The sequence below is a fragment of the Selaginella moellendorffii genome, unplaced genomic scaffold (genome assembly GCF_000143415.4).
Source record: "Selaginella moellendorffii unplaced genomic scaffold, v1.0 SELMOscaffold_38, whole genome shotgun sequence".
NCBI lineage: Eukaryota > Viridiplantae > Streptophyta > Lycopodiopsida > Selaginellales > Selaginellaceae > Selaginella > Selaginella moellendorffii.
This window is the reverse complement of record NW_003314299.1, coordinates 804,793-826,691: the sequence shown is the minus strand read 5'-3', so window position 1 is coordinate 826,691 and position 21,899 is coordinate 804,793. Positions and strand designations below refer to the sequence as shown.

Below are 21,899 nucleotides of genomic sequence, written 5' to 3'. Positions count from 1 at the left end.
AATACTTGTTTACCAGCTTTTAGACCTAATGTTGCCCTAAAAACAGGGGAACACGTGGCGTGCAAGCATTGGTCCCATATCTCCTTGGAAGCCCTAGATATGGGGGAATCGATTAGGGTTTTTGGGTGCGTGAGATTCATTCAAATGGCATCCATGTGTCCAGGTGAGACGATTCAAATCGGCGCCCGCGCGATCGCGCTCATTGTGATTGAAATCTAGATAGGGAAGTGGAGGATGGGATCGCCGCCCCGCTCGCTTGCAATGGCAGTGCGAATCGTGTGAACGACGACTCGGACGATGATAAGCCTCAATCCTTTGGCGTGAATAAGGGAGCTCCAGCAATGGATCTTAAGCGCCAAGTCAAGGACGAGGAGCAGCCAAATGGATCGTCCTCCAGATTGGAGGCTTCCAGCAAGCCCAGCAGCTCCAAAGTTCCTTCTCCTGGCACTGCGACCAAGCCTGCTCCCTTGAAAACTTTCGCAAAGCGCTCGCTTAAATCGCTGGAGAGCCCGGAGAGCGCTCCCAGGAAGAAGGCCAAGACCGAGGTAGACGATGGCGATGGTGGCTCTTCCGTGAGGAGGCTCATTGAGGCGTCGAGGAAGCCTGGGAAGATTGACGCTCCCAAGAAGATCGATGCGTCGAAGAATGCAAAGGTGGCCGTGAAGAAGGAAGGCGCGAGCTCCTCCAGGAAAGTTGACGGCTCCAAGACGAGGAAGCGAGTTCTAGACGAAGCGGAGACGAAGAAGGCAGTCGTGAAGAAAGCCAAAGTCGAGAAAGACGAGAGCGAGGAGATGGAGGAGGAGGAGGAGGAGGAAGAAGAGGAGGATGATTTCGAAGGCTCGGAGGTTTCAAAGAAGGTTGTCGTGACGAAGTCGGCATCGTCTTCCGGCAAGAAGAAACTGGTGGAGACGAAGATCACGAAGAAAACGGTCGTGAAGAAGGGAGGAAAGGATGGTAATGGTGGACAGAAGTGGACGACGCTGGAGCACAATGGTGTCATGTTTCCTCCGGCTTATCAGCCTCATGGAGTGAAGATGCTCTACAATGGCGAGCCAGTGGATCTTACTCCGGCACAGGAAGAGGTTTGCGGGCTTTTGTTGGTTGTTTTCGAGTTTAAGCGACTGAATTGTTTGTTCTTGTGGATACAGGTTGCCACAATGTATGCCGTGATGAAAGACACGGACTACGCAACGCAGGCCAAGTTTAACAGCAACTTCTGGCAAGATTGGAAAAAGATTCTCGGTTCAAACCATGTCATAAAGAAGCTGGAGCTTTGCGACTTCACTCCGATTTACGACTGGTACCAAAGCGAGAAGGAGAAGAAGAAGCAACTGAGCTCTGCGGTTAGTTTTCTCTGGTAGTATGCTCGGCTTAGGCTGAAGTTTTGTTTTCTTTTATCAGGAGAAGAAGCAACTAAGAGATGAGAAGGCCAAGGCGGAAGAAAAATACACCTGGGCGCTTGTTGACGGGGTGAAGGAAAAGGTACGTGTATCTCTTTTCTTTCTTTGTTTGAGCTAATGGTTACTTACACTGCATTTTCAGGTTGGAAACTTTCGAGTGGAACCTCCAGGCCTTTTCAGGGGGCGCGGTCAGCATCCTAAGATGGGAAAGCTCAAAAGGCGAATTTTTCCCGAAAATATCGTCATCAATATTGGAAAGGGTGCTCCCGTTCCGGAGTGTCCGATGCCCGGTCACAAGTACGTACGACGCTTTTTATGCGAGCTCTTTATGAGTTTAACTTGGACTTTACTTTTCAGCTGGAAAGAAATTCGGCACGACAATACAGTCACTTGGCTCGCGTTTTGGAACGATCCGATTAACGAGAAGGAGTTTAAGTACGTGTTTTTGCACCCAAGCAGTAGCCTCAAGGCTCAGAGTGACATGAAGAAATACGAGAAGGCTAGACAGCTGAAGGTTCGGTGTTTTTTGTAGCTTTGCCTCGCTTCACTCATGCGATTTTTATAGGATTACATTGACAAGATCCGGAAAACATATACGAAAGACTTCGGCTCTACAGATCCCACAAAGAGACAGATTGCAGTTGCAACTTATCTCATAGACAGGCTTGCCCTTAGAGCAGGAAATGAGAAGGATGACGATGAAGCTGATACCGTAGGCTGCTGTTCTTTGAAAGTAGAGCACGTCAAACTTTTGGATTCGAAAAAAATCGAGGTAAGGTCTTCTCTCGCTTTTTAATTCCGTCTCCTAACCTTGTTTCTTTTGCAGTTCGATTTTCTCGGAAAGGATTCCATCAGATATCTCAACGAAGTAGCTGTCGAAGAGAAAGTTTTCAAGGCTATAGGGGATTTTCAGAAAGGTAGTGATTCTGGTAGCATCGCTTCAAACGCTGCTGGTTGATGAATGCAGGGAAGAAAAGCGGCGATGATTTGTTTGACAGGCTAGACACAAACAAATTGAATGCTCATTTGAAGGAGTTCATGCCGGAGCTCACTGCAAAGGTTTTCAGAACGTATAATGCCTCCATCACTCTCGATAACCAGGTTTGGCTTGAAGTGTTTTCTTTCATGCTAGTTCTTTAAGTGCAAATCGCCAGCTCGAGCATACGGATGGTTCAATCGTCCCGGAAAAAATTGGAGACTACCAACGAGCAAACAAAGAGGTGAATAGCCTTGCAAAGGAAACGTTTGGTCCCTTTACAGAATGTCTTTGCAGGTGGCTGTTCTCTGTAATCACCAACGGACGGTGTCCAAGAGCCATGGCGCCCAGATGGAAAAACTCGAAGGAAAAATGGCCGAGCTAAAGGTTTTGAGTTACTTTTCTTACTAGTGGCATTGTTCTAAGGCTTTGCACCTCAGGCTCTGCGTGAAGAGATTGTTATAGACTTGGAGAGAGCTAGGAAGGGAAAGCCTCCTCGGAAGGATGAAGATGGCAAGACAAAGAGGAACCAAAGTCCAGAACAGTAAGTAACGCTCATACGTTCTCTCTTTGCTCAAGTTGGATCGAAACAACACAGGCTGGAGAAGAAGCTAGAGCAAACCGATAACAAGATCCAAAAGATGGAACTGGACATGAAAGTTAAGGATGATCTCAAGACAGTCGCTCTGGGAACTTCTAAGATCAACTATCTAGACCCACGAATCACCGTCGCTTGGTGCAAGAGGAACGACGTACCCATCGAAAAGGCAAGTAGCAAAAAACAAAAAAAAAAAAAAAAAAAAAGCTCGCACGAATGACTGACCTGTGGAACTCTTGACAGATTTTCACGAAATCTTTGCTCCAGAAATTCACCTGGGCATTGGAAGCGGAACCAACATTCCGGTTCTAACCCAAGAGAAATCCGTGCCGGTGTACCATTATGTGAAGAAGGTTTTGAGCAAGAAAACGTTGACAACGTTGGAGAGAAGTCAGTATGGACCGCAAAAGCAATCGTTTGCTCGTCGCTCGTCCCAGGCCTCAACCTGCATTGACACCACCACCATTCGAGTTTTTTTTTTTTTTTTTTTGGTTTTTCAGTCTCATCGCCTCGGCTCGAGAGGAAAAAGAGGATTCTTTACCCATTCGATGGGGCACAATGACTTGTAAGCTCGCCTGTACTTCTCACATCTCGAATCGCCCTCGCCATTTTCTTGGATGCATCTAACACAAGAAGAAGAAAAATTTGATCTCTTCTCTCCAAAATCCTTTCCACTCACTTGTGATACTCCACGTATTTCGTGAAGCAATTCTTCGTTTGGTTGGTCACTGGGAAGCGCGAGTCGGGAGGGCACGTCTTTATATCTTTGGCCTGGAAAGCACAAAAAAGGAAATCAGTCGATCCAAAGCAATTGATCCGATGGACGCACCGTGATCTTTGGCGTCGATTTCTTGCCGTCCTTGTCTCCTCCTTTCTTGGCCTCCGCCGAGGCCACATTTCCCTCCATGCCATCGTCTCCATGCCCGCAAAACCCTTCCCATTCAGCTGAATCATCGTGACCTTTCAAAACGCGCCCATCCAACGGCTGCAGTTTGCCCTACCGTTAAGTTCGTTCGTCATCGTCAGCCATGGAGGATCAACTTCTACACAAAACTCTCAGTCGGGAGTTGCTCAACCTGTTTGAACCTTCTCAAGCTTCCTACAAAACGCTCGTTAACCGGGTTCCAAATTTTCCAATTTACAAAGGAGGAACGCAAAATCTCCTCAAAACTTTTGCTTTTTCTGTACAGTGCTTAGTCACTCAGCTGAGATCGAATCCAGCCTCGGCAGCTATTGCATAGAGTAGCTTCTCACGAATCGTATCCTTGCTACAAGAAACAAGAAAAGAACAGATCAATGAACTGCTACAAGTAAGAAAAATAAACACCAACGAACCTTTTGTAAGGAGGGAGTTTCAGGAGGTTCAAACAAGTCGCCGACGTGGGGAGTCTGTCAAGAGCCTCCTCTGCTGCGCCTTCGGGAGCGGTCCTGGAATCGAAGGACAAAAGAGAAAAGAAGAACAAGTGGAGAAAATGGTAAGGTGAAAGAGCTTACTTCTGGATGCAAAATCGAGGCTCCAGGTATTTGAAGCCGAGCAATGGCCCTCTCGAGCATCCCGTAACAAACCTGCAAATGAAAACGGTCACGAACACAAAATGAAAACAAACGGATACGAACTTTAGGAACTTCCGCTGCATATTTGCATCCAGGGCTTTCACGGTATCCCAGAACATCTGAATCACTGGATGGTTCTGCCAAAAGAAAAGAAGTATTCGCTCGCCACGCAATGAAAGAGAAGTATTCTACCTCATGATAGCCACCACCATAGTTCACGTTGTGATGGAGATCGTCTATGTCCATGGCATCTTCAAATCCGGAGATAAGGATCTGCGACAGCAACGACATAAGTGTTTTTTCTAACCAGCGAACATGTGAAACTAAACCTGGAGTTCGTGCTCGTTGAACATATCTAACCATTCCGGGCTTATAAGTTGTTGAAAGCCACGCAAAAAATGGTTACTTTGTTGGCGGATCTGCAGGAACAAGTGACTGACTGAAAAACCAAGCAGCACTAACCTGGTGATTCAGACGGTGATTTGCTACCAAGTGAATGTATCGGTAGACGTTGTCTTTGGTGACTTGGATATCCTTTCCCCCTGGAAGAAGCTCCACCTCTAATTGCTCTCCATATTCATTGTCTTCAATTACGAAATAGAGGCCCAGCTGCTGCACCATATTTGGGTTGTTCTGTAAAACAAGCTCGTCAGGCCAAAATCAAAGAGCTCAGTTATACCTTCAAGAAAAGTAGATTCTTATAAAGCTCTGGATCCAGCGAAGGTAAATCGTGTAGGTAATTGTGCCTGCGAAAGAAGAGACTAGTAAGCTAACACGTAAAGCAGCTGTAACTTACTTCTTCCTCAGCTTACGCAGGAAAAACATGGCAAAAGGTATGTCCACGAGAATCCCTTCAAACATTGCCTGCTCGGTGAATGTTAACGAGGAAATAAAAAGTTCCTATGCAAGCTCACCTTTCCCAATATTTTGCCAAAAAACTCGAAGTATTGCAGATGCTCGTCGTTGACCATATGGGACGCTGGGTTAGGATACAAAAGATGGTCCGCAGTTTCCTGGAATACGTTGTAACGGCTGAGCGCGAATGCATGTAGTTACCTTGAACAAGCCATATTGTATGTCAAAACCTGCACTGGTTATGTTTTCCATAAAATCTTTAAAAATGCCGCCTCCGTCGACTCCGGCTTCCTCAGCACCGAGTTCATTGACGTAAGAAACTCTGATCTGTACAAGCACGAACATCAGAACTAGAACTAGCTTCAAATTTGTGAACCCATTACCGTTCCCCGCAGAGACTCGTCGCTGAGCACATTGAACTGCATAAAGGCGTCCTCGATAATACGATCTCGTTGCACTTTGATTTGAAGTCCATATTGGCGGGACGTGTTTTGCCTTGCAGCAGTTCGTTGAGCCTGCAATTACGCATTACAGGAAGCTAGTAAAGGGAGACGGGGAATTACCGTGTATACACGAACTCTGAGTGTGAACGGTATTAGAAAAGGAGCTCTGTTGAGAACCTCCCGGGCTTTGGTATTCTCCCCTTCTGCCTGCGTACGTCACGGTGCCTTGAGTTACGCGAAAATGATAGTAGGAAATACCTGGTGGAAAAAGCTTTCTTCAATCGCTTCCCTTGCATGAAATGTGTGTGATGGTGCAAACTGCCGCTTGCTATTGCGGTCATGCAGCTGCAAGGAATAGAATCATAAGAAAAGAATAGTAGAAAGTGACGTACCTCCGCCAGTAGACTTGCAGAAACATTTATAAAAAATTGACGCATGTTTTGAAACACAAATATATCGGAAGCGACGAAGGCTGACGGCTTGAAAGGCATAACCCACAGAAGCTGCCAGAGTCCCTACAGTAACAGACAATGTCAATCGCTTTTATCAATAGTATCTGGTTGCGCACCTCCTTCAAAATAAGCACCAGTTGCTTAACATCTTCTATACTTATCGGTTGTTTCATGTTGTAGAACTCATCGTTGTCCATGCTAAAAAGCAGATGACTGCAAAAAAAGACTTTAGACAAGCACGCGATCATTTTGAACGCACCTGAAGACGGGACAGAAAACCGCAAGTGGCAGCATCCAACCAAGTAGCTCTGGTGATAGCTGCGCATCCTGAGAAGGCAGCTCGATCGCTGGCCAGTTGTTATTCAGCCGACAAGAAGTAATATATTGCCACAGTGGAGGCACCAGGTTCGCAACGTATGCCAAGCGCGAGACTATTGTAGTTCTATCCAGTACAGAAAATGCCGCATATAAAAAGCCGCAAACGGCAGAAACCGCACTGGCTTCCGGAGCACCACCAAATGGTGTAGCAACCGTATTCAAATCGAGTGGAGCTTGTGAGAAGGCAACCCTCACCTGGAAGATAGTGAGAAAACGGGTTTTGAAAGATAACAATTTCATGTACCATTTCTTTCAGGAACATCCCATCAGACGCGTGCTTTAGCTGGGATATCAATGCTGGTTCTAAAGCAAAGCTCTCTTCAATGTCAATTTTCATGTCGTCGTCCTCGCTGGCTGCAAGAAGAATGTTGTTAGAAGAATAATAACGTGAGAGTGTTACCATCACTGAACGTTTCCTTCGGACAAAGAGCACAGGTTATCGGTGGAGTGCTCAACAGAGTCCGTGCTACATTTGCTATATCTGTGACCTGCAATGCTCTCGTAACATACATTTATCAACAGGAGGCATATCAAACTTACCAGCTGAATCATAGTATTTGGTTGTTGCATGGCGAGTCGTGAGCTTTCCAAGAGGTTTCCCAGCAAGCAAACAAATGACGGAAACTCAGGGCTTACATCAGAAGGAAGAGAGCTCCTCAAGTCAAGTTTATTTATGGCTGTTTGATGAACAACAAAAGCCCAAACACCGTCCGTAACGCTGACCTGTGAATGTCTCATATAAAAAACTTTTTTAGAAAACGAAAGCTTTCGGACCTCTTTCAGACGCGGAAGTCGTCGCCAGAGAAGTGGAACAGAAAATATCTGAGCCGGGAGACTCCAGGTAAATGGCACCGGCTTCAAGTACTGAAACTTTTCCACATACAAAACAGAGAGCTGATGTACAAGCCGCTCCAAAGATAACATCACCAATGGTCGAGCATCTGTGTTTTTCTGGAAAAGAAATGTGTTGTAACACAAGTAGCCTGGAAGTGAGTAACATACCAATGTCAAGACGAGATCACGAAGAAGACAAAACATCTTGTTGAGTGCAAGGTGCTCAATAAGACTTCCAGACCAAGGCAACTCGACCGTTGCAAGGCTGAGAATCGTGCGCACGAGAACCCCTGCGACATCGTCTCTGGATCCATCTTCTGGAAGCATTAACTCTTCCTTAAGTGATTCTCTGTAAATCCAATGTAAACAAGAAAACAATCACGACTGCGTTACTCTCACATACCGGTGATGGTAGAGACCTTGTAGACAAAGAATCGCAAAATGCTTCACTCTATAGTTAATAGCACCTCTTTGAGTCGTATAGTCTCCGCTAACAAAAACCGAGAAGACACCACCTTCTGTGGATCAAGTCAGGCTCCAGCATTTTCATTCAATGGAGCTTACCCGTTTCACTCATGCATCGAAGAAAATGGCGGCAAGCTCCAGCCAGCCGGTAGAAATCCGCTGAATTTTTCGGAGAGATCATGAAGAAAATCTGAGGAAGATATAAAGACTCGGGCTTGAAGACGTTCCTGAAAATAGAATAGAATAGCTAGCTATGAGCTCCAAATCTATCAAAAGCTATGAGCTCTGCAAGAATCACCTGTCCGCTCTATCGCTAAATTCTCCGAAAGCTGCGACGAATTTCTCTCGAATGAGGACCTGATTGACCGCTACGTCTCGCCTTCCCCGAAAGCATTTCTGGGAACAAGAATTCGGAATCCGGGAATGAAATGGAGGACACTACCTGGATTCGAAGAGCGCCTTGCTGCCGCAGCCGCGCTCGCTGCCGCTGCTCGCGCTCGTCCTTGACCCTGTTGAGAGTCCCTTGCCGATCGCTCTCCTTAGAGCTGCGCCCTCGCAGCTCCACCTTGCGCCGCAGCCCCGGATCGCCGGAGAAGAACATCGTGACCTAGAAATCCAGGACGCTGCAAGCCCGCTACGCTACTAAATCGCCATAATCCTTCTGCTTGCCCTCGTCTGTGGTTGCATTGTATTGTCTCTCATAGTTTTAAGAAAACCGACATCGGACGGTCCACACGCACGACATTCCGGACCTAGATTCCCTCCAATCACAGCTCGTCCATTTTATTTCGCAAAGTTAGGGTTCTAGCAGCGATGATTCAGTGCTTGTTCCTCCTCTCCGATGCCGGGTACGCCTCTCTGAGCTATCTGTGGTCTAAGCAGGAAATTTCCCTGTGCAGTGACGTGATTCTTGAGAAGCAATGGATGGGAAAGCGCGTGGAGCGATCCATTTGCAGCTGGTTCTGGCGGCAGCGATCAGAGAAGGAAGATCAGGTAAGATCAAGCTCTCTTTTGCCAAGACCTACATTCTTTCTGGCTGATCGTCCAGGATCCTCCCTCCGTTATCGCGTCTCCGACGCATTACCTTCTACACATTGTCCGGGAGGGCGTGACGTTTCTGGCATGCACAGCGAGTGAGATGCCTCCTCTTCTGGGAATCGAGGTTCGTGTTTGAGAGCTTTTTCTTGCGTTGATTGGTTTCTCTTTTTGAAGTTTCTGTGCAAGGTTGCAAGTGTTCTAGAAAACTATCTAGGAGGATTGAATGAAGATATTCTCAAGGACAATTTCGTGATCGTATACGAGGTGATTGAAAGTTTATCAGTGGTGGCTTTCCTCTGATGTTTCGCTTGCTCGTAGATTCTCGACGAAATGATGGACAGCGGATTTCCTTCCACGACTGAGCCGAGTGTGTTAAAAGAGATTATTGCTCCTCCGAATTTGGTCAGTAGAGTTCTCAGTGTTGTCACCGGGACTTCGTCAAGTTTGAACGCTGCTTCTCCTCTGGCAACTTCATCGCAAGTTTCTTGGAGGGCTAGTAACGTGAAGCACTCGAACAACGAGATTTACTTTGACTTGGTCGAGGAGATGGATGCAGTTTTTAACAGGTATATAGGCAGCACTATTGCTATCTCTAAGTTTACAAAGTTGTGAGTGCAGGGATGGTTTCGTCGTAAAATGTGAGGCTTATGGAGAAATCCAAGCGACCTCGAGATTGTCCGGGATGCCTGAACTCTCGCTGACGTTTGCAAATACCGACATTCTACACGACGTAAACTTTCACCCCTGTGTGCGATACCGGGCATGGGAAGCGGACCAAATGTTATCGTTCATTCCTCCAGATGGTGCATTTAAACTCATGAGCTACAGGTTTGTTCTTGTTTTGCATACTTACTAGCACTAACTGATATCGTATTTGCAGAGTGAAGGGCTTAAAAAATCCTCCACTGTTCGTTCGTCCTCAATTGAGCTCTGGCGAAGGAATTTGTCGTGTAAATGTTCTAGTGGGGCTTCGAGGCGATCCTGGGAAACCCGTGGATGCTATTATCGTTCAACTACCTTGGCCTCCGTCTGTGGTGTCCACAAACCTGAGTGCTAGTGTTGGAACAGTTACGTACAGCTTTTCTACAAAGGTAACACTAGAGCTAACCTTCCTTTATGATGTTTCTGAGTCTTATAATTGCAGGTATCAACATGGATCATAGGACGTATTCCAAAGGACAAGTCTCCTTGCTTAAGTGGCACTTTGCAGCTGGAACCAGGGATCAATCGCTTAGAAGAGTTTCCAACTTTCCTGGTTGGTTTTAAGATCCAGGGAACGGCCGTGTCCGGTCTGAAAGTGGACAAGATGGACATTAGAAACGTGGAGTACCGGCCTTACAAGGGATTTCGTGCAGTAACAAGAGCCGCCAGCTACGAAATACGAACGTGAAATACTTAAAGGTGGTAAGGCATTCCCAAACATATGTTTTGTTTCTCACTTTTTGACTGTGCAGCGACGATGTGAACGGTAGAGGAAGCTGTTTCTTTTGTGATTAAAACTTTTTCCGGGCTTCTGGGGCTCATGCCAAGAAGACGGACGCCCACACACTAGCCGCATGCACGGCCTCCAGGTTCGCATAAATTCTCTTCCATAATATAGTTGAGTGATATCTCGGAGCCGTAGAGCTATAGCTATGGGTGGTCGTTTAGCTATTTCTGTCCCCATCTTCATGGTTTTGCTAATCGTCTCTGCTGCTGACAATGCAGGACACTCGAGAAAAGTTTCCATCTCTCCGGCTGCTTCACCGCTCTCTCCCCTTACCAGCGGCAGCGGCGGTAATGGTAATGGTCCTCCCGATCCTCTCAAGGGCGGTCCTTTACCTCCACATCTTCGTGGAGAAAAAGGTGCTGCGAATGATCAACTTCGCCTGGAAAGTGTTCGTGCCGTGGAAGACGAGAGGCTTTCGGCTATGGATTCTCTGCAAGTCACCAGCATTCTAGCGCCATCGCAAGCTCCGGAATCGTCAGCTCAGTCGACACCTCCGGCTCCAGGGACCATTGACGGATCACCACCTTCGCACACTCCAAGAATTACCATCAGGGGCCGAGTCACTTGCGAGCGTTGCTCCACCAAGCACAAGGCCAAGACCCATGGTCTCTCTGGTAAGAGCTTCCAAAGTTCTTCCGAGAAGTTTTCTCTCGTTTTCTCCAGGTGTTTCCGTGGAGCTATCGTGCCCGCAAGCAAACTTAACGATGGTAACCCAGCACCATGGCCAGTTCTCGATGGGGTTCCACCACTTGGAACCACTGGGCTTCCCTGGTAGCTGCGCCGTGTCCGTCATTACGTCATCGCTGCCGTCCACGTGTAACGTTCCTGTTGGCTCTGCCACCAATTCTTTCACACCGACGCTGCATTCCACCTCGAGCAAGGAGACCGCGTACGTGGTACCAGCGTTTGAGTTTACCAACGGGGACAATTGCAAGTAGAAGTAAACCACCAGACGTGGTTAAAGTAAATAAATGGGTGAAATAAAAATTCACGTTTTCTACGTTATAGTCGTGGCCACCAAATGCGCCACGTCACGTCAGCAAGTGACTAGGAACGGTCACTTTCCACGTCGGATAGATCTTTCTGTGGCTTGGTCTTCGTTCCATCGCGCGCCCTATTTCATTTTGTGCGCGTGAAGCGTTTCTTCTTCCATTTTTCCAACGATCGGAGCGCTCAGCGAGCGATTTCCAGCAAGAATCTGCAAGATTTTCGTGTTTTTCGATTGATCTGGAAGCGGCATTCTGCGATTTTCAGGGAAGAGGAGCCGGTCGATCGAGGTAGGGTTTCCGGCGCCTTTCTTGCCCCGTTCCGCGGCCGGATTTGCGAACAATCATGAGTCCAGGAAGCTTTCCAGGAGTAGAGGCGGCTCTTTCGTCCCCATCGAGGCTCAAGACGTGGAATCCGGGCTCCCAATCGCACGGGAGGGTTTGTAGAGGGTCGATTATCGTCAGCGGCCTCGCATTGTCTCACCCCAGGCGCTCCGACTCCATACGATTCCTCCGCAGAGGAAAATGGAGACGGTCTCCACTAAAATCGAGGCTCTACATCTTGGCCGAGAATCGAGTCTTCACACAGGATGGAGCTAATCCTGTTCCGGATCTAGACCAGCAGCGCCAGCGCCAAGTCTACGTTCCAGCCGCGGGAATCCTTCCTCTCAATCTCGACGTAGAGAATTTTAAAGGCAATTCGTCCGACTTAACTTTCAAGGAAGCCAGGAAGGAGAGTCCCTTCGAGCAAGAAGCGTGGCGACTGCTCAGGGCCTCCATAGTGCACTACCAAGGCTGTCCAGTGGGAACGATTGCCGCGAACGACCCCACCGACGCTTCGGCTCTAAACTACGATCAAGTTTTCATCCGCGATTTTGTTCCGGCGGGCATTGCGTTTCTACTGAAAGGAGAACCAGCCATTGTTCGTAACTTTCTACTATGCACGCTAAGGTTACAGGTAAAGTTATTCCTTGTGTGTGATTATACTAAGTTTTGCTCTATGACTGGTGGCAGAGCTGGGAAAAAACCGTTGATTTTTACAGTCCTGGGCAGGGTCTAATGCCTGCAAGTTTCAAGGTTCAATCGGTTGCCGCTGAAGAGGACACTTGCGAGGAGATCCTGGACCCAGACTTTGGAGAAGCTGCTATCGGAAGGGTGGCACCAGTAGACTCAGGTGCTTAACGTTTCTCTTTGTTGGATTCCAGTTTCATCTTCATTTGATATTCTCCAGGTCTGTGGTGGATAATTCTCCTCCGAGCTTACGGTAAATCCACGGGCGACTTGTCATTGCAGGAAAGAATGGACGTCCAAACCGGCATAAGGATGATTCTTAAGTTATGTCTCTCTGACGGGTTTGACATGTTCCCGACGTTGCTGGTCACGGATGGCTCGTGTATGATCGATCGTCGCATGGGCATCCACGGCCATCCTCTTGAAATACAGGTGCTTATAGTCATTTCGCTTCGAGAGAAAATACTAACCGTCTCTCGGAACACAGGCGCTTTTCTACTCGGCTCTTCAATGTGCGAAAGAGATGCTTATCCCAGACGAGAAGTCTCATCAATTGCTTACAGCGGTTAACTCGCGACTTAGCGCACTGTCGTTCCACATAAGGGAATACTATTGGCTCGACATAGCTAAGCTCAACGAGATCTATCGCTATAAAACCGAAGAGTACTCGCATGAAGCTGTGAACAAGTTTAATATTTATCCCGAGCAAATCCCGGATTGGCTTGCGGACTGGATGCCCGATCATGGAGGGTACTTTATCGGCAACCTACAGCCGGCTCACATGGACTTTCGGTTCTTCTCACTGGGAAACTTGTGGGCGATAGTATCTTCCCTGGCAACACCACAACAATCCAGCGGAATTCTCGATCTCATTCAAGACAGATGGAAGCACTTGGTCGGAAGCATGCCTCTCAAGATCTGCTTCCCGGCTTTTGAAAACGAGGAGTGGCGAATCATCACCGGCGGTGACCCCAAAAACACGTAAGTTGTTTGTAAATTTTGTGCTGGAAGTCATAACTCTGTGAGTTTTTCCAGGGCATGGTCTTACCATAATGGAGGTTCCTGGCCTACACTCATCTGGCAGGCAAGAAATCATGAAAAGATGATCCATGGCAAGTTTTTCTGACGCTGCCTTGTTACTCCTTGACAGTTTACACTAGCCTGCATAAAGATGGGAAGATCAGAAGTGGCGTACGAGGCTCTAGAAATCATGGAGAGGAGAATCTCCAGAGACCGCTGGCCCGAGTACTACGACAGCCGCACAGGGAAGTTTATAGGCAAGCAATCGAGACTCTTCCAGACATGGTCCATTGCTGGCTATCTGGTCGCCAAGCAGCTTCTGGCCAATCCCGAGGCAGCCGCTTACCTTACGTGCGAAGAAGACCCTGGCTTGCTCGATGCTTTCAGCTGTCGAATCAGTTCCAAGCAGCCAAAGAAGGCCTAGTGATGTGGTTTCACTCGACACAAAACAGGGGCTGCGAAGAGATTTTGTGACAACTCCATGCTGTCCACAAGAGACGTTCTTGTCTCTGGTGAAATGAAACATCAACAACTAACTTGTATAAAAAATTTAGGTTGTGGCTTTTTAGTCTGCCGTTAAAACAAAGTTGTTTGTTGCTGCTAATCATAGCCATTGGTGCCCTAGAATCGTCCGGAACCGCACGATCGTCATCCGACGGCTCGACGACTATTAAAACTCAAGATAGGGTTTCAGCTAGCAGAATGGACGTGGAGTTGGCTAAGGTGGAGGCTCAAATCGAGCTTCTTGAGTCGCAGATCCAAGCGGTTGGGGGAGCTTTTCTCTCTGCCCTTCAGAGTGGCAATCAATCTCTGGCGGAATATTGGCGGAAGGAGGAAGAGCAGCTGCGGAAGATAAAAGGGCGGAAGGAGGAAGAACTGCTGCGGAAGGAGAAAGAACTGCTGCGGGAGGAAAAACTCCTCCTCCTCAAATCTAATGGTAAGTCATTCTTTGTGTGTTTATCGATTTGGCTGTGTGCTTCCATGTTGCTTTCGGCCATGGTTAAGGATTTTGGCTAAGGTAGCTTCACTTCGCGTTTATTTTGTGTATGCCTTCGGTTTCTTTTGGAGATCGTCTCTGCGTATTTGCCTCAACAATCTATAGAGTATCTTGCCTGGCTCTTTGGGATCGTGGCTTATGAAATCTGATGTCTTTTATCCATGTCTTGTAGCGAGGTAAGATGCTATCGCTTGATCTTTTGTCTGACTGCATCGTTTGCCGTTCCTTCTAAACACGATATTTTGTAATTTTGCAGCGGCGAGAAGAGAGCCCATTACCAAAGGTACTGAACGCCTGCTCGTCCTTTATCGACAGCGTTTGGTTTGTTTTGCAGGGGTTGTGGAAGCTATACTACAGAAGTTTTGGGATCAACTCTCGGGCACTATTTCCAGCATGACCCCTGAACACGCGTTCAAAAGAAAGTTCCCGCTCACCAAGGTTCCAATTTGCCAGATACAGGTTTCGGGACGTTGGCAACCGAGTCTTTTGTGGCATGATCTGGAGCAGCCTCTTGGTTCTGGAGAGATTCTTTCATTGATGAAAGAATCCAAGCCCGCTCATTTGATTCTGTTCGACACCGCTGGATCCGGAAAGACGCGCTGCTTATACGAGATTGCGGCGCAGCGGAAGTGCCTTTACTTCTCCGGTTCGCCTACTGCTGATGGCTCCCGGGACCTGTTGGTTGTGTCCGAGACACTGCAGAGGCTGTATCCAACAGGTCCGATTCCCGTCTCATCCCTCACGACCTGTTTGAAGGCGGTGCTCCTGTCAAGGCTTTTCCTTCACCGAAAATTTGACGACCTCCTCAAGCCAGTCAGCAATTTGACATTTCTTTTCAACCAGGTTATGCACCGGCAGCTCAAATATGTTCAGGCTGACCCTTGGGCCTATTTAACTGGGTGCATCTTGACGCTGGCGGAGTCAGTAGATGATCTTTTTGATTTGAACTCTGCGTTGACCTGGATGCTCTATCCGTACGCCCGGGACTGGCTGGTTATTTTGGACGAGTGCCAGGAGGTGAACACATATCTGAAAGACAGGTTCATGGTAGGGGATGGGAAGACGAGATCAATGCTTGATGAGTTTGTTACCGCTCTACGGGGTGCTGGCTTCCATTACACAGTAATCTTTGCTGGGACTGGGAGATCACTGTTTCATTGGAACACTCACATCTCGGGGGTATATTGTATGCGTTCCTGCGTTTCATGGCTAATGTTTGTGTCCACAGACTCAGCAATTCCGTGTGAGCCTCTTGTGGTATACATCCTTTGGCGAGTTTCGGGATGGTGAGTCCCTGGAGCAATATGCTAGCAATGTGCTGGAGGATTGCAGCGTCATAGACTTTGAGAGGCTCGGGGTGCTGTACAGAGGAAGATATCGGACGTTTGTTACTGCTCTTGAGCACTATATCCTTTCTAACCCGCCTCCAAACGCAGCTACGGAGTTTTTCTTGGATTTTGCCAAAAAGACAACATCCACGAGGTACGTGAAATGTCGCCAAGCGGCAGAGCTTCTTGACTGATGACTGGAATGCCACAGGGGTGCATCAGCAAGCAATGAGATCAGTCCTGGAGATATTATGGGCACAGTGAACAGGACCATGCTCGATGATGTCTACCGATTTTTTTCAGCAGTCCCGAGCGATGAATTGGCAGCAGCGAAAGCTTTAGTTCAATCAGTTGTTGCGAACCACTTCTTTGGGACAGGAAAGGTGGTCGTGCTGAATCCAACGTTATCACTGGTGGAGTGTGGACTTGGGAGAGTTTGTCATAAAAGACACGGGCTGATGAAGTGGGTGTATCAAGATCAAGACGGAATTATTGGGCATGCTGATGCAAGCGAAGGATGCCAAGCTGTAGAGATTTTCGAGCCACTTGTTTGTCGTGCACTGTGGCACTATTTTCAGGAGAATTCCTCCTTGAAACAGATCCAACAGCATCATTTTCTGGAGAAGGCCGAATTAAGTGCCAGTGCTACTGGGGAGGTTTATGAAACTGCCATTGCAGAGATGATTGCGGAGCATTTAGACGGGAAGCGTCTGGCTGATCTTTTCTCATCGTGGAACACAGAACCGATTCCTGCTATCTACAACAACACTGCAATTCTTGCCAGGCCTAAGGTTGATCACCTGAACCTCGTTGGGACCGAGACGGAGGACTTCCGTTTAATCGATTGGATAAACAGTGTGACTAGCGGTAAAGATGACTTTTTTACTTTCTTTTCGACGGGCAGGAATAAGACTTGCGGCCCAGACATATGGTGGTTTCTGACAGTTACGCAATATGCACAACCTGAGCAGGCAGACAAGCTTCAATGCGCTGGAGAACCAAGTAGTGGGGAGCAGGCAGATGATCGTCAGTCAGTGACAACTTTCATCATATGTGCAGCTCAAATGAAGACTCTCCAGAAAATGGCAAGGGGTGACTGTCAGAATTTGTTGGATCTTAACAAGCTATTTTTGCACAAGAAGGGTGGCAAAGGATATAAAAATGTTGTGAAGAGGGAAAAGGATGACGAAGCTGCGAAGCGAGTGAGGGAACTTGCAAACTATGGGTGCCTAAAACTTGTGGTCACAACGGATTTTGTAGATTTGACGAAGTTTCAGCCAAAGGTTAAACAACGTCCAGCAAAGTTAAGGAAATTAAACACTGCAGGTTGTCAACAAGAATGTGTTCCAGCGTTGCTCGGAGTTATTGATAGTACAAACATTTGCATGTTTATTGAGCGATGGTTGACTGAGAGTGTTAAGATTTGTGAGGATTTTCACTGAATAGAATCTTAGAACTTTAAAAAAGTCTATGCTGGTCTAAAAATGTGGATGTAGAAATTGGAGCTGGTTTTCTGGACCCACCAAAACATCAGTAATGTGTTAACTAGACTGCCTAGCCAATGCCAGTCAATGAGACTTCATCACGTCCTCATTTAGTGGGAGGAAATCCTTTGCCGGTGCTGCCCAGTGACGACCTTGTTCTGGTCCTCCAGCAAGAGGGAGTATGAGGGATTCCAGCAAGCAATCACTGATGGAAGAATGATGCTGAAATAGTGGCAGTCAACACGATTGAGAACGGGGCAGCAGTGTCAACTTTGAAGCAAATCCACAGGATATCCAAGAGATGGGATGGTGGACAAGATCACAAGTGTTCCACTACAAAGCTGTATTCAAGCCGCAAGTGGCACCCATGGTTAGTGAGAAGACTGGTGTGGAGCACAGAATCAAGCTGATTTCGGTTGACAGAGGAACATGATACTATAGTGGCAGAGCTTTTGGAGTAGAACCTCATCGAACTTAGCAGCAGTCCATTCTCCGCTCTTGTGTTGTTGGTACATGGCGTTTATGCTTGGACTACCAGGCTTTGAACAAAGCCATCGTGAAGAAACATTTCTGATTCTCCGGGTTGATGAACTTCTGGACAAGCTTGGTGGAGCTGGGTTTTTCTCTAAGATGGGCCTCAGATCTGGGTACTACCAGATATCTGTGCGAGAAGCAGACTGCCAGAAGATGCCCTTCAGGACACATCAAAGGCTTCTTCCAATTCTGGGTGATGCCTTTTGGGTTGACGAATGCGCTTGCAACGTTCCAGGCAGTAATGAATCAGGTGTTAGAGGAGTTCCTCTACAAGTTTATGGTCATTTTCTTCAATAACATACTCATCTACAGCAAAACGTGGGAAGCTCATTTGCAACTTTTTGAGCCAAGTATTGTCCACATTGGAGGAGAATGGGATGGTTGCTAAACTTTTCAAATGCAGCTTTGGTGAGTTTTCCCAGATCCAAACAAGCTGTCAGTGGTGGAGGACTGGCCAATTGTGGATTTTGAAAGTAGGTGCTTTTTAATGGCTGAATCCAGGATGCCAGTTTACGAGCAAGAGATGCCCTTCACTCGATAAGAAAGTGGCACCACTGTCTCTCTCCACGACACTTTCGGCTTCGCACCGACCATCACAGCACAAAGTTCTTGATGCAGCAGCAGCGGCTCAGCCAAAAACAACTTCGTTGGGTCGAGGAGCTGCAGTCCCTCGATTTCACAGTCGAATTCAAGTTAGGGGCCACCAACACTTTATCAGATGCACTTTCGATGCACTTTGCCAAACCGACGGGCACAGCTTTGGCAGAGAGTCATCAGCCATAGGCAGGATCTACGTCGCCAGATCTTCTCCAAATGTCATGGAAGTTTGGTAGCAGGACATCCAGGGGTGGCGCAACTGTCTGGAATACGATTCCGTTTCTACTGGAAAAGGGAACTACGAAGTCTCAGACAGTAGCGCCACCAGGATTGTTGATGCCATTACCTGTTGCTGGTGGACTCTTCGATAGCGTTTCTCTTGACTTTGTGACGGGACCTCCAAGGAATGCCATTCTATACCTATTAGGATTTTTAATTTTCTTGAGCGCCATCCCAAAGGCTTATTCTGGGAGTGTTCTCTCTTTCTTTAAAGTTCTAGGCCAATGGAAAGATTTTTGGTGGTGGCATATTTTCTCCCATACACCACAAAACTTTCTAATAGGATTTGTTTTAGGAACTGAGGGTGCCTACCATCCCAAGACAGATGGTTAAACTGAGTGCACCAATCAGACCATGGAAGTGTTCTTGTGATGCTATACAACAGATCATCCCGGCTCATGGTTACATTGGCTACCTTTGCAGAATTTGCCTACAACACGACACATTCGTCCACAGGATGACATCTCAGTATGACAACATCTCTCCACACTGGATACAGTGTAGAAGATGTTGGCACAATGTTTGAAATGGGCAATTATGAAGTTCTAGTAGACAAGGACCGAACGTTTCACACTTTTTTTAGTGGGGGACCTTGTCTATATCCGCTTCAAACCACAGTGTTACACACTGGGAAGCGAGCTATGGCACGTTCAAAGCTCCATCCACAATACTTTGGCCCATTCCAGGTTCTGGCCAAAGTAAACGCAGACCTCTGCCGGCGACCATGCTCATTCCTCCACCAATGGTTCCAGGGGCTCGTCAGCTACTCATCCCAGACCACATGATCCAGGTCAATGTCAGGCAGCTCTGTCCAGGAGCACAGCGATGTTACCTTGTTCGGTGGAGGCTGACTTGTGGGTCTCTGAGCAGGAATTCGAGGATCTGAAGCACTTGTTTGAGTGGGAGCCAATATTCCCAGCTCTGAGGACATCCCTCTTAAGAACCAGGGGAAGATGTTAAGAGTCATTTTCCGTATGATGAACACATGAGTGACATAAGGCAGGCATGCACAGACTTAGGTTATCATTTTGGATCTTCTCCTCTTCCCATTTTCCTTCCTCCCCTGAAGGCACATGTATTCCTCTTCCCCTTAAGTAATGCTTAACAATCTGCAAAATGATCAAGGATTGCAACATCGATGAAGCAAAATTTTGGCAATGATGTTTCCCTGGCATGCATGACTCATATAAGTGGTGTGTGATCTTGATCCCCAAGGTCCAGCCCCACCACCATCTCTTTAGTGGCTAACTCCTGCAAGGTTGTAGTTTGCATGTCCAAGCAACGATGCTAAAGATAAGATTTTTCTTTGTTCTTACTCAACATTTATTGCACACTGTTTCTGCATCTTGGAGCATAGAGATTTTCAGAATATTCCCTCTAGGGAATATTCCAAGCATGAACATGGAGTATATACCTTTCCTCCCGGCATGTGAAGGAGTCTTTGAGTTGATTGAGAGTGCATTTGTGAGTAAGATTGTGCATAGAATATGCATGAAAATGGAGACCATGGTGGGATGGGTCTATTCTTAACCCCATCCCATTTCTATATGTTTTCTTTCTTGTTCTTGAGAGTTGTGAGGAATTTGAGCATGATTCTTGTTCTTAATGGTAGAATCTGTGTTTAGTGGTGCCCTGGGAGTTAGATGGGTTCTTTTGAGCATGAAATTCGCTACCATTCTCTCAAATTCCTTCATTTTTCCTAGCTTTTTTTGGGTTTTGGGACTCATTATTGAAAAATCTTGATCTTGTGCTCTAGTTTCTTGTTTTTTGGCAAATTGATAAAGTGATCTTATCATTCATTAGTTTTCTTTTTGAAATGATATGGATTTTGCTGTACACAGGACTTTATTGGCATGAAACTTATTTCTACAGAACATGATACCAATGATGGTGGAGTTATAGTTTCATTGATGGCTTTTACAGTACTTATGGCATTGAAGTTGACATTCCCGCTTCTGAACTAGACACAGAGCTTTCAGCATGCTCTTTTGGGAGGAACTTGGATTTATTTATGAGGTTGGTGTTGCTGAAAGCATGCACCCTCTATTAACTCACCTCCTCCTGTGCAGGTTCATCATGGCAACTTGGGCAAAGTGATTGAAGTTCTTCAAAGTCACGGAGTAGTCTGTGAAGTATTGGGATATGTGAGATCAGAGCCAACAGTAAACTCTCTCTCAATGGTAAACTTTACAATTGACAGGCGGACAATGTCTCTATGGGACACCTACCCGCAGAGACATTTGGGAGGAGACCAGTTTTACTTTGGAAAAGCAGCAATGCCTTGAGTCCTGTGTGAAGCTGAGCAAGAAGGGCTGAGTTCAAGGACCACTCCACTCTGGAATCTGCCTGCACTACCCACAAAGATCAACAAGCAAGTTCAGATATCAACGAAAAAGCACAAGGTAATTGTTATCCACAAAGAAGGTAGCAATGGTGACTGGGAAGTGGCACTGTGTGGGATTTGTGTTAGAGCAGGAATCAAGGTGTCAAGGACACAGGAATCTGCAGCAGGAATCTAAGAGAGATTAAAGGAGATCAACGAGTATATAAGACTGTATACAACAAGCATTCAATAGTAACTTTTCCCATTCCGTCATGGTATTAGAGGATATTCTGTTCAGCTCTATTTTTCTCTTTGGTGGAGAGCTTTGTGGGCTTGATCCAATTCACTCGAGCAACGTAATGCAGATTAGGAGAGCCATCATAGGCAAAGCTTTGCCTCAGTAGAAGGGGTTTTTTCTATAGGCGGCAGCAAGCTGCAGGTGGAGCGAGGTTGGGAGAAGAGGGTCCAATCAAGTTGATCTTGTTTTGGAGGCATCATTGAGATTGACACTTAGCATACATATTGACAATGGTTGAGATGATGGTGGTGGAGATCTCGACGTGGGCGAGGCAGCAATGTGATCTCCCAGTGATAGGCACTAATAGGCATCAATGTTGGCAACAAAGGTGACTATCACAACAAAAGCAGCCTTGCAGTGGACATACCTAGAGTCCAGGCAATGGTGTCAAGTCCACTTAGCAACCAGCAGATTTCATCACTGGAAGGACAAAGAATGTGATTCACGGCCATGTCAATACCCAATTCTGCAATTGATTTCTAGCTAGCTAGGAGCAATCGAATCGCAGGAGTAGAGGCAAACACTTGTGATCTCCTGGAACTCCATAGTGCTGGCCAAGA

At 46.9% G+C, this 21,899-nt stretch overlaps 5 protein-coding genes across 6 annotated transcripts; 3 read left to right on the top strand and 2 right to left on the bottom strand.

Annotated features, from left to right (window-relative positions):
• The first annotated feature begins 89 nt into the window (after nt 1-89).
• LOC9653896 (DNA topoisomerase 1 beta) lies at nt 90-3,364 on the top strand. The gene is made up of 14 exons (XM_002978748.2): nt 90-163; nt 220-1,082; nt 1,149-1,343; nt 1,402-1,482; nt 1,543-1,697; nt 1,758-1,914; nt 1,966-2,172; nt 2,227-2,317; nt 2,368-2,501; nt 2,555-2,620; nt 2,674-2,763; nt 2,817-2,920; nt 2,975-3,143; nt 3,218-3,364. The coding sequence occupies exons 1-14, from the start codon at nt 100-102 to the stop codon at nt 3,284-3,286; spliced, it is 2,445 nt and encodes an 814-aa protein (XP_002978794.2). The 5' UTR covers nt 90-99; the 3' UTR covers nt 3,287-3,364.
• An 89-nt stretch (nt 3,365-3,453) lies between these two features.
• LOC112349384 lies at nt 3,454-3,987 on the bottom strand. The gene is made up of 2 exons (XM_024683725.1): nt 3,804-3,987; nt 3,454-3,745 (listed from the first exon to the last, which is right to left on the bottom strand). Exons 1-2 carry the CDS (start codon nt 3,913-3,915, stop codon nt 3,477-3,479), a joined length of 381 nt encoding a protein of 126 aa, XP_024539493.1. The 5' UTR covers nt 3,916-3,987; the 3' UTR covers nt 3,454-3,476.
• An 83-nt stretch (nt 3,988-4,070) lies between these two features.
• Nucleotides 4,071-8,633, bottom strand: LOC9658953 (E3 ubiquitin-protein ligase UPL6). Its single transcript, XM_002978631.2, has 26 exons — nt 8,398-8,633; nt 8,254-8,351; nt 8,055-8,182; nt 7,894-8,008; nt 7,659-7,839; nt 7,431-7,607; nt 7,197-7,379; nt 7,057-7,144; nt 6,901-7,010; nt 6,538-6,851; nt 6,395-6,491; nt 6,219-6,341; nt 6,085-6,171; nt 5,947-6,033; nt 5,767-5,898; nt 5,585-5,710; nt 5,443-5,541; nt 5,325-5,392; nt 5,208-5,274; nt 4,991-5,161; nt 4,858-4,947; nt 4,721-4,801; nt 4,592-4,665; nt 4,469-4,540; nt 4,310-4,402; nt 4,071-4,242 (listed from the first exon to the last, which is right to left on the bottom strand). The coding sequence occupies exons 1-26, from the start codon at nt 8,554-8,556 to the stop codon at nt 4,176-4,178; spliced, it is 3,087 nt and encodes a 1,028-aa protein (XP_002978677.1). The 5' UTR covers nt 8,557-8,633; the 3' UTR covers nt 4,071-4,175.
• Nucleotides 8,634-8,726: 93 nt separating this feature from the next.
• Nucleotides 8,727-11,486, top strand: LOC9658952 (AP-3 complex subunit mu). 2 transcript variants are annotated; one of them, XM_002978747.2, is made up of 11 exons: nt 8,727-8,803; nt 8,855-8,948; nt 9,004-9,117; nt 9,168-9,257; nt 9,312-9,559; nt 9,612-9,821; nt 9,874-10,084; nt 10,138-10,394; nt 10,448-10,564; nt 10,701-11,096; nt 11,146-11,486. In XM_002978747.2, exons 1-8 carry the CDS (start codon nt 8,769-8,771, stop codon nt 10,381-10,383), a joined length of 1,248 nt encoding a protein of 415 aa, XP_002978793.1. In that variant the 5' UTR covers nt 8,727-8,768; the 3' UTR covers nt 10,384-10,394; nt 10,448-10,564; nt 10,701-11,096; nt 11,146-11,486. The 2 variants fall into 2 exon arrangements, with proteins under 2 accessions (XP_002978793.1, XP_024539598.1); XM_024683830.1 differs by having other exon boundaries at nt 10,138-10,397.
• Nucleotides 11,487-11,580: 94 nt separating this feature from the next.
• LOC9658950 (alkaline/neutral invertase A, mitochondrial) lies at nt 11,581-14,081 on the top strand. Its single transcript, XM_002978745.2, has 6 exons — nt 11,581-12,426; nt 12,483-12,642; nt 12,700-12,911; nt 12,967-13,460; nt 13,515-13,563; nt 13,630-14,081. Exons 1-6 carry the CDS (start codon nt 11,815-11,817, stop codon nt 13,921-13,923), a joined length of 1,821 nt encoding a protein of 606 aa, XP_002978791.1. The 5' UTR covers nt 11,581-11,814; the 3' UTR covers nt 13,924-14,081.
• The last annotated feature ends 7,818 nt before the right edge of the window (nt 14,082-21,899 follow it).

Bases quoted from the DNA above. Each gene is read 5' to 3' on its own strand.
- LOC9653896 (XM_002978748.2), top strand. From the start codon at position 100: ATGGGGGAATCGATTAGGGTTTTTGGGTGCGTGAGATTCATTCAAATG. The intron at 2,173-2,226 runs GTAAGGTCTTCT...TTTCTTTTGCAG, and splicing joins TGGATTCGAAAAAAATCGAG to TTCGATTTTCTCGGAAAGGA. The intron at 2,764-2,816 runs GTTTTGAGTTAC...TTTGCACCTCAG, and splicing joins GAAAAATGGCCGAGCTAAAG to GCTCTGCGTGAAGAGATTGT.
- LOC112349384 (XM_024683725.1), bottom strand. From the start codon at position 3,915: ATGGGAAGGGTTTTGCGGGCATGGAGACGATGGCATGGAGGGAAATGT. The intron at 3,746-3,803 runs GTGCGTCCATCG...TGTGCTTTCCAG, and splicing joins AATCGACGCCAAAGATCACG to GCCAAAGATATAAAGACGTG.
- LOC9658953 (XM_002978631.2), bottom strand. From the start codon at position 8,556: ATGTTCTTCTCCGGCGATCCGGGGCTGCGGCGCAAGGTGGAGCTGCGA. The intron at 5,899-5,946 runs GTAATTCCCCGT...GCGTAATTGCAG, and splicing joins TCAGAGTTCGTGTATACACG to GCTCAACGAACTGCTGCAAG. The intron at 5,275-5,324 runs GTAAGTTACAGC...CTTCTTTCGCAG, and splicing joins CTGCGTAAGCTGAGGAAGAA to GCACAATTACCTACACGATT.
- LOC9658952 (XM_002978747.2), top strand. From the start codon at position 8,769: ATGATTCAGTGCTTGTTCCTCCTCTCCGATGCCGG. The intron at 9,560-9,611 runs GTATATAGGCAG...TTGTGAGTGCAG, and splicing joins ATGGATGCAGTTTTTAACAG to GGATGGTTTCGTCGTAAAAT. The intron at 10,085-10,137 runs GTAACACTAGAG...TTATAATTGCAG, and splicing joins CGTACAGCTTTTCTACAAAG to GTATCAACATGGATCATAGG.
- LOC9658950 (XM_002978745.2), top strand. From the start codon at position 11,815: ATGAGTCCAGGAAGCTTTCCAGGAGTAGAGGCGGCTCTTTCGTCCCCA. The intron at 12,643-12,699 runs GTGCTTAACGTT...GATATTCTCCAG, and splicing joins GGTGGCACCAGTAGACTCAG to GTCTGTGGTGGATAATTCTC. The intron at 13,461-13,514 runs GTAAGTTGTTTG...GAGTTTTTCCAG, and splicing joins GGCGGTGACCCCAAAAACAC to GGCATGGTCTTACCATAATG.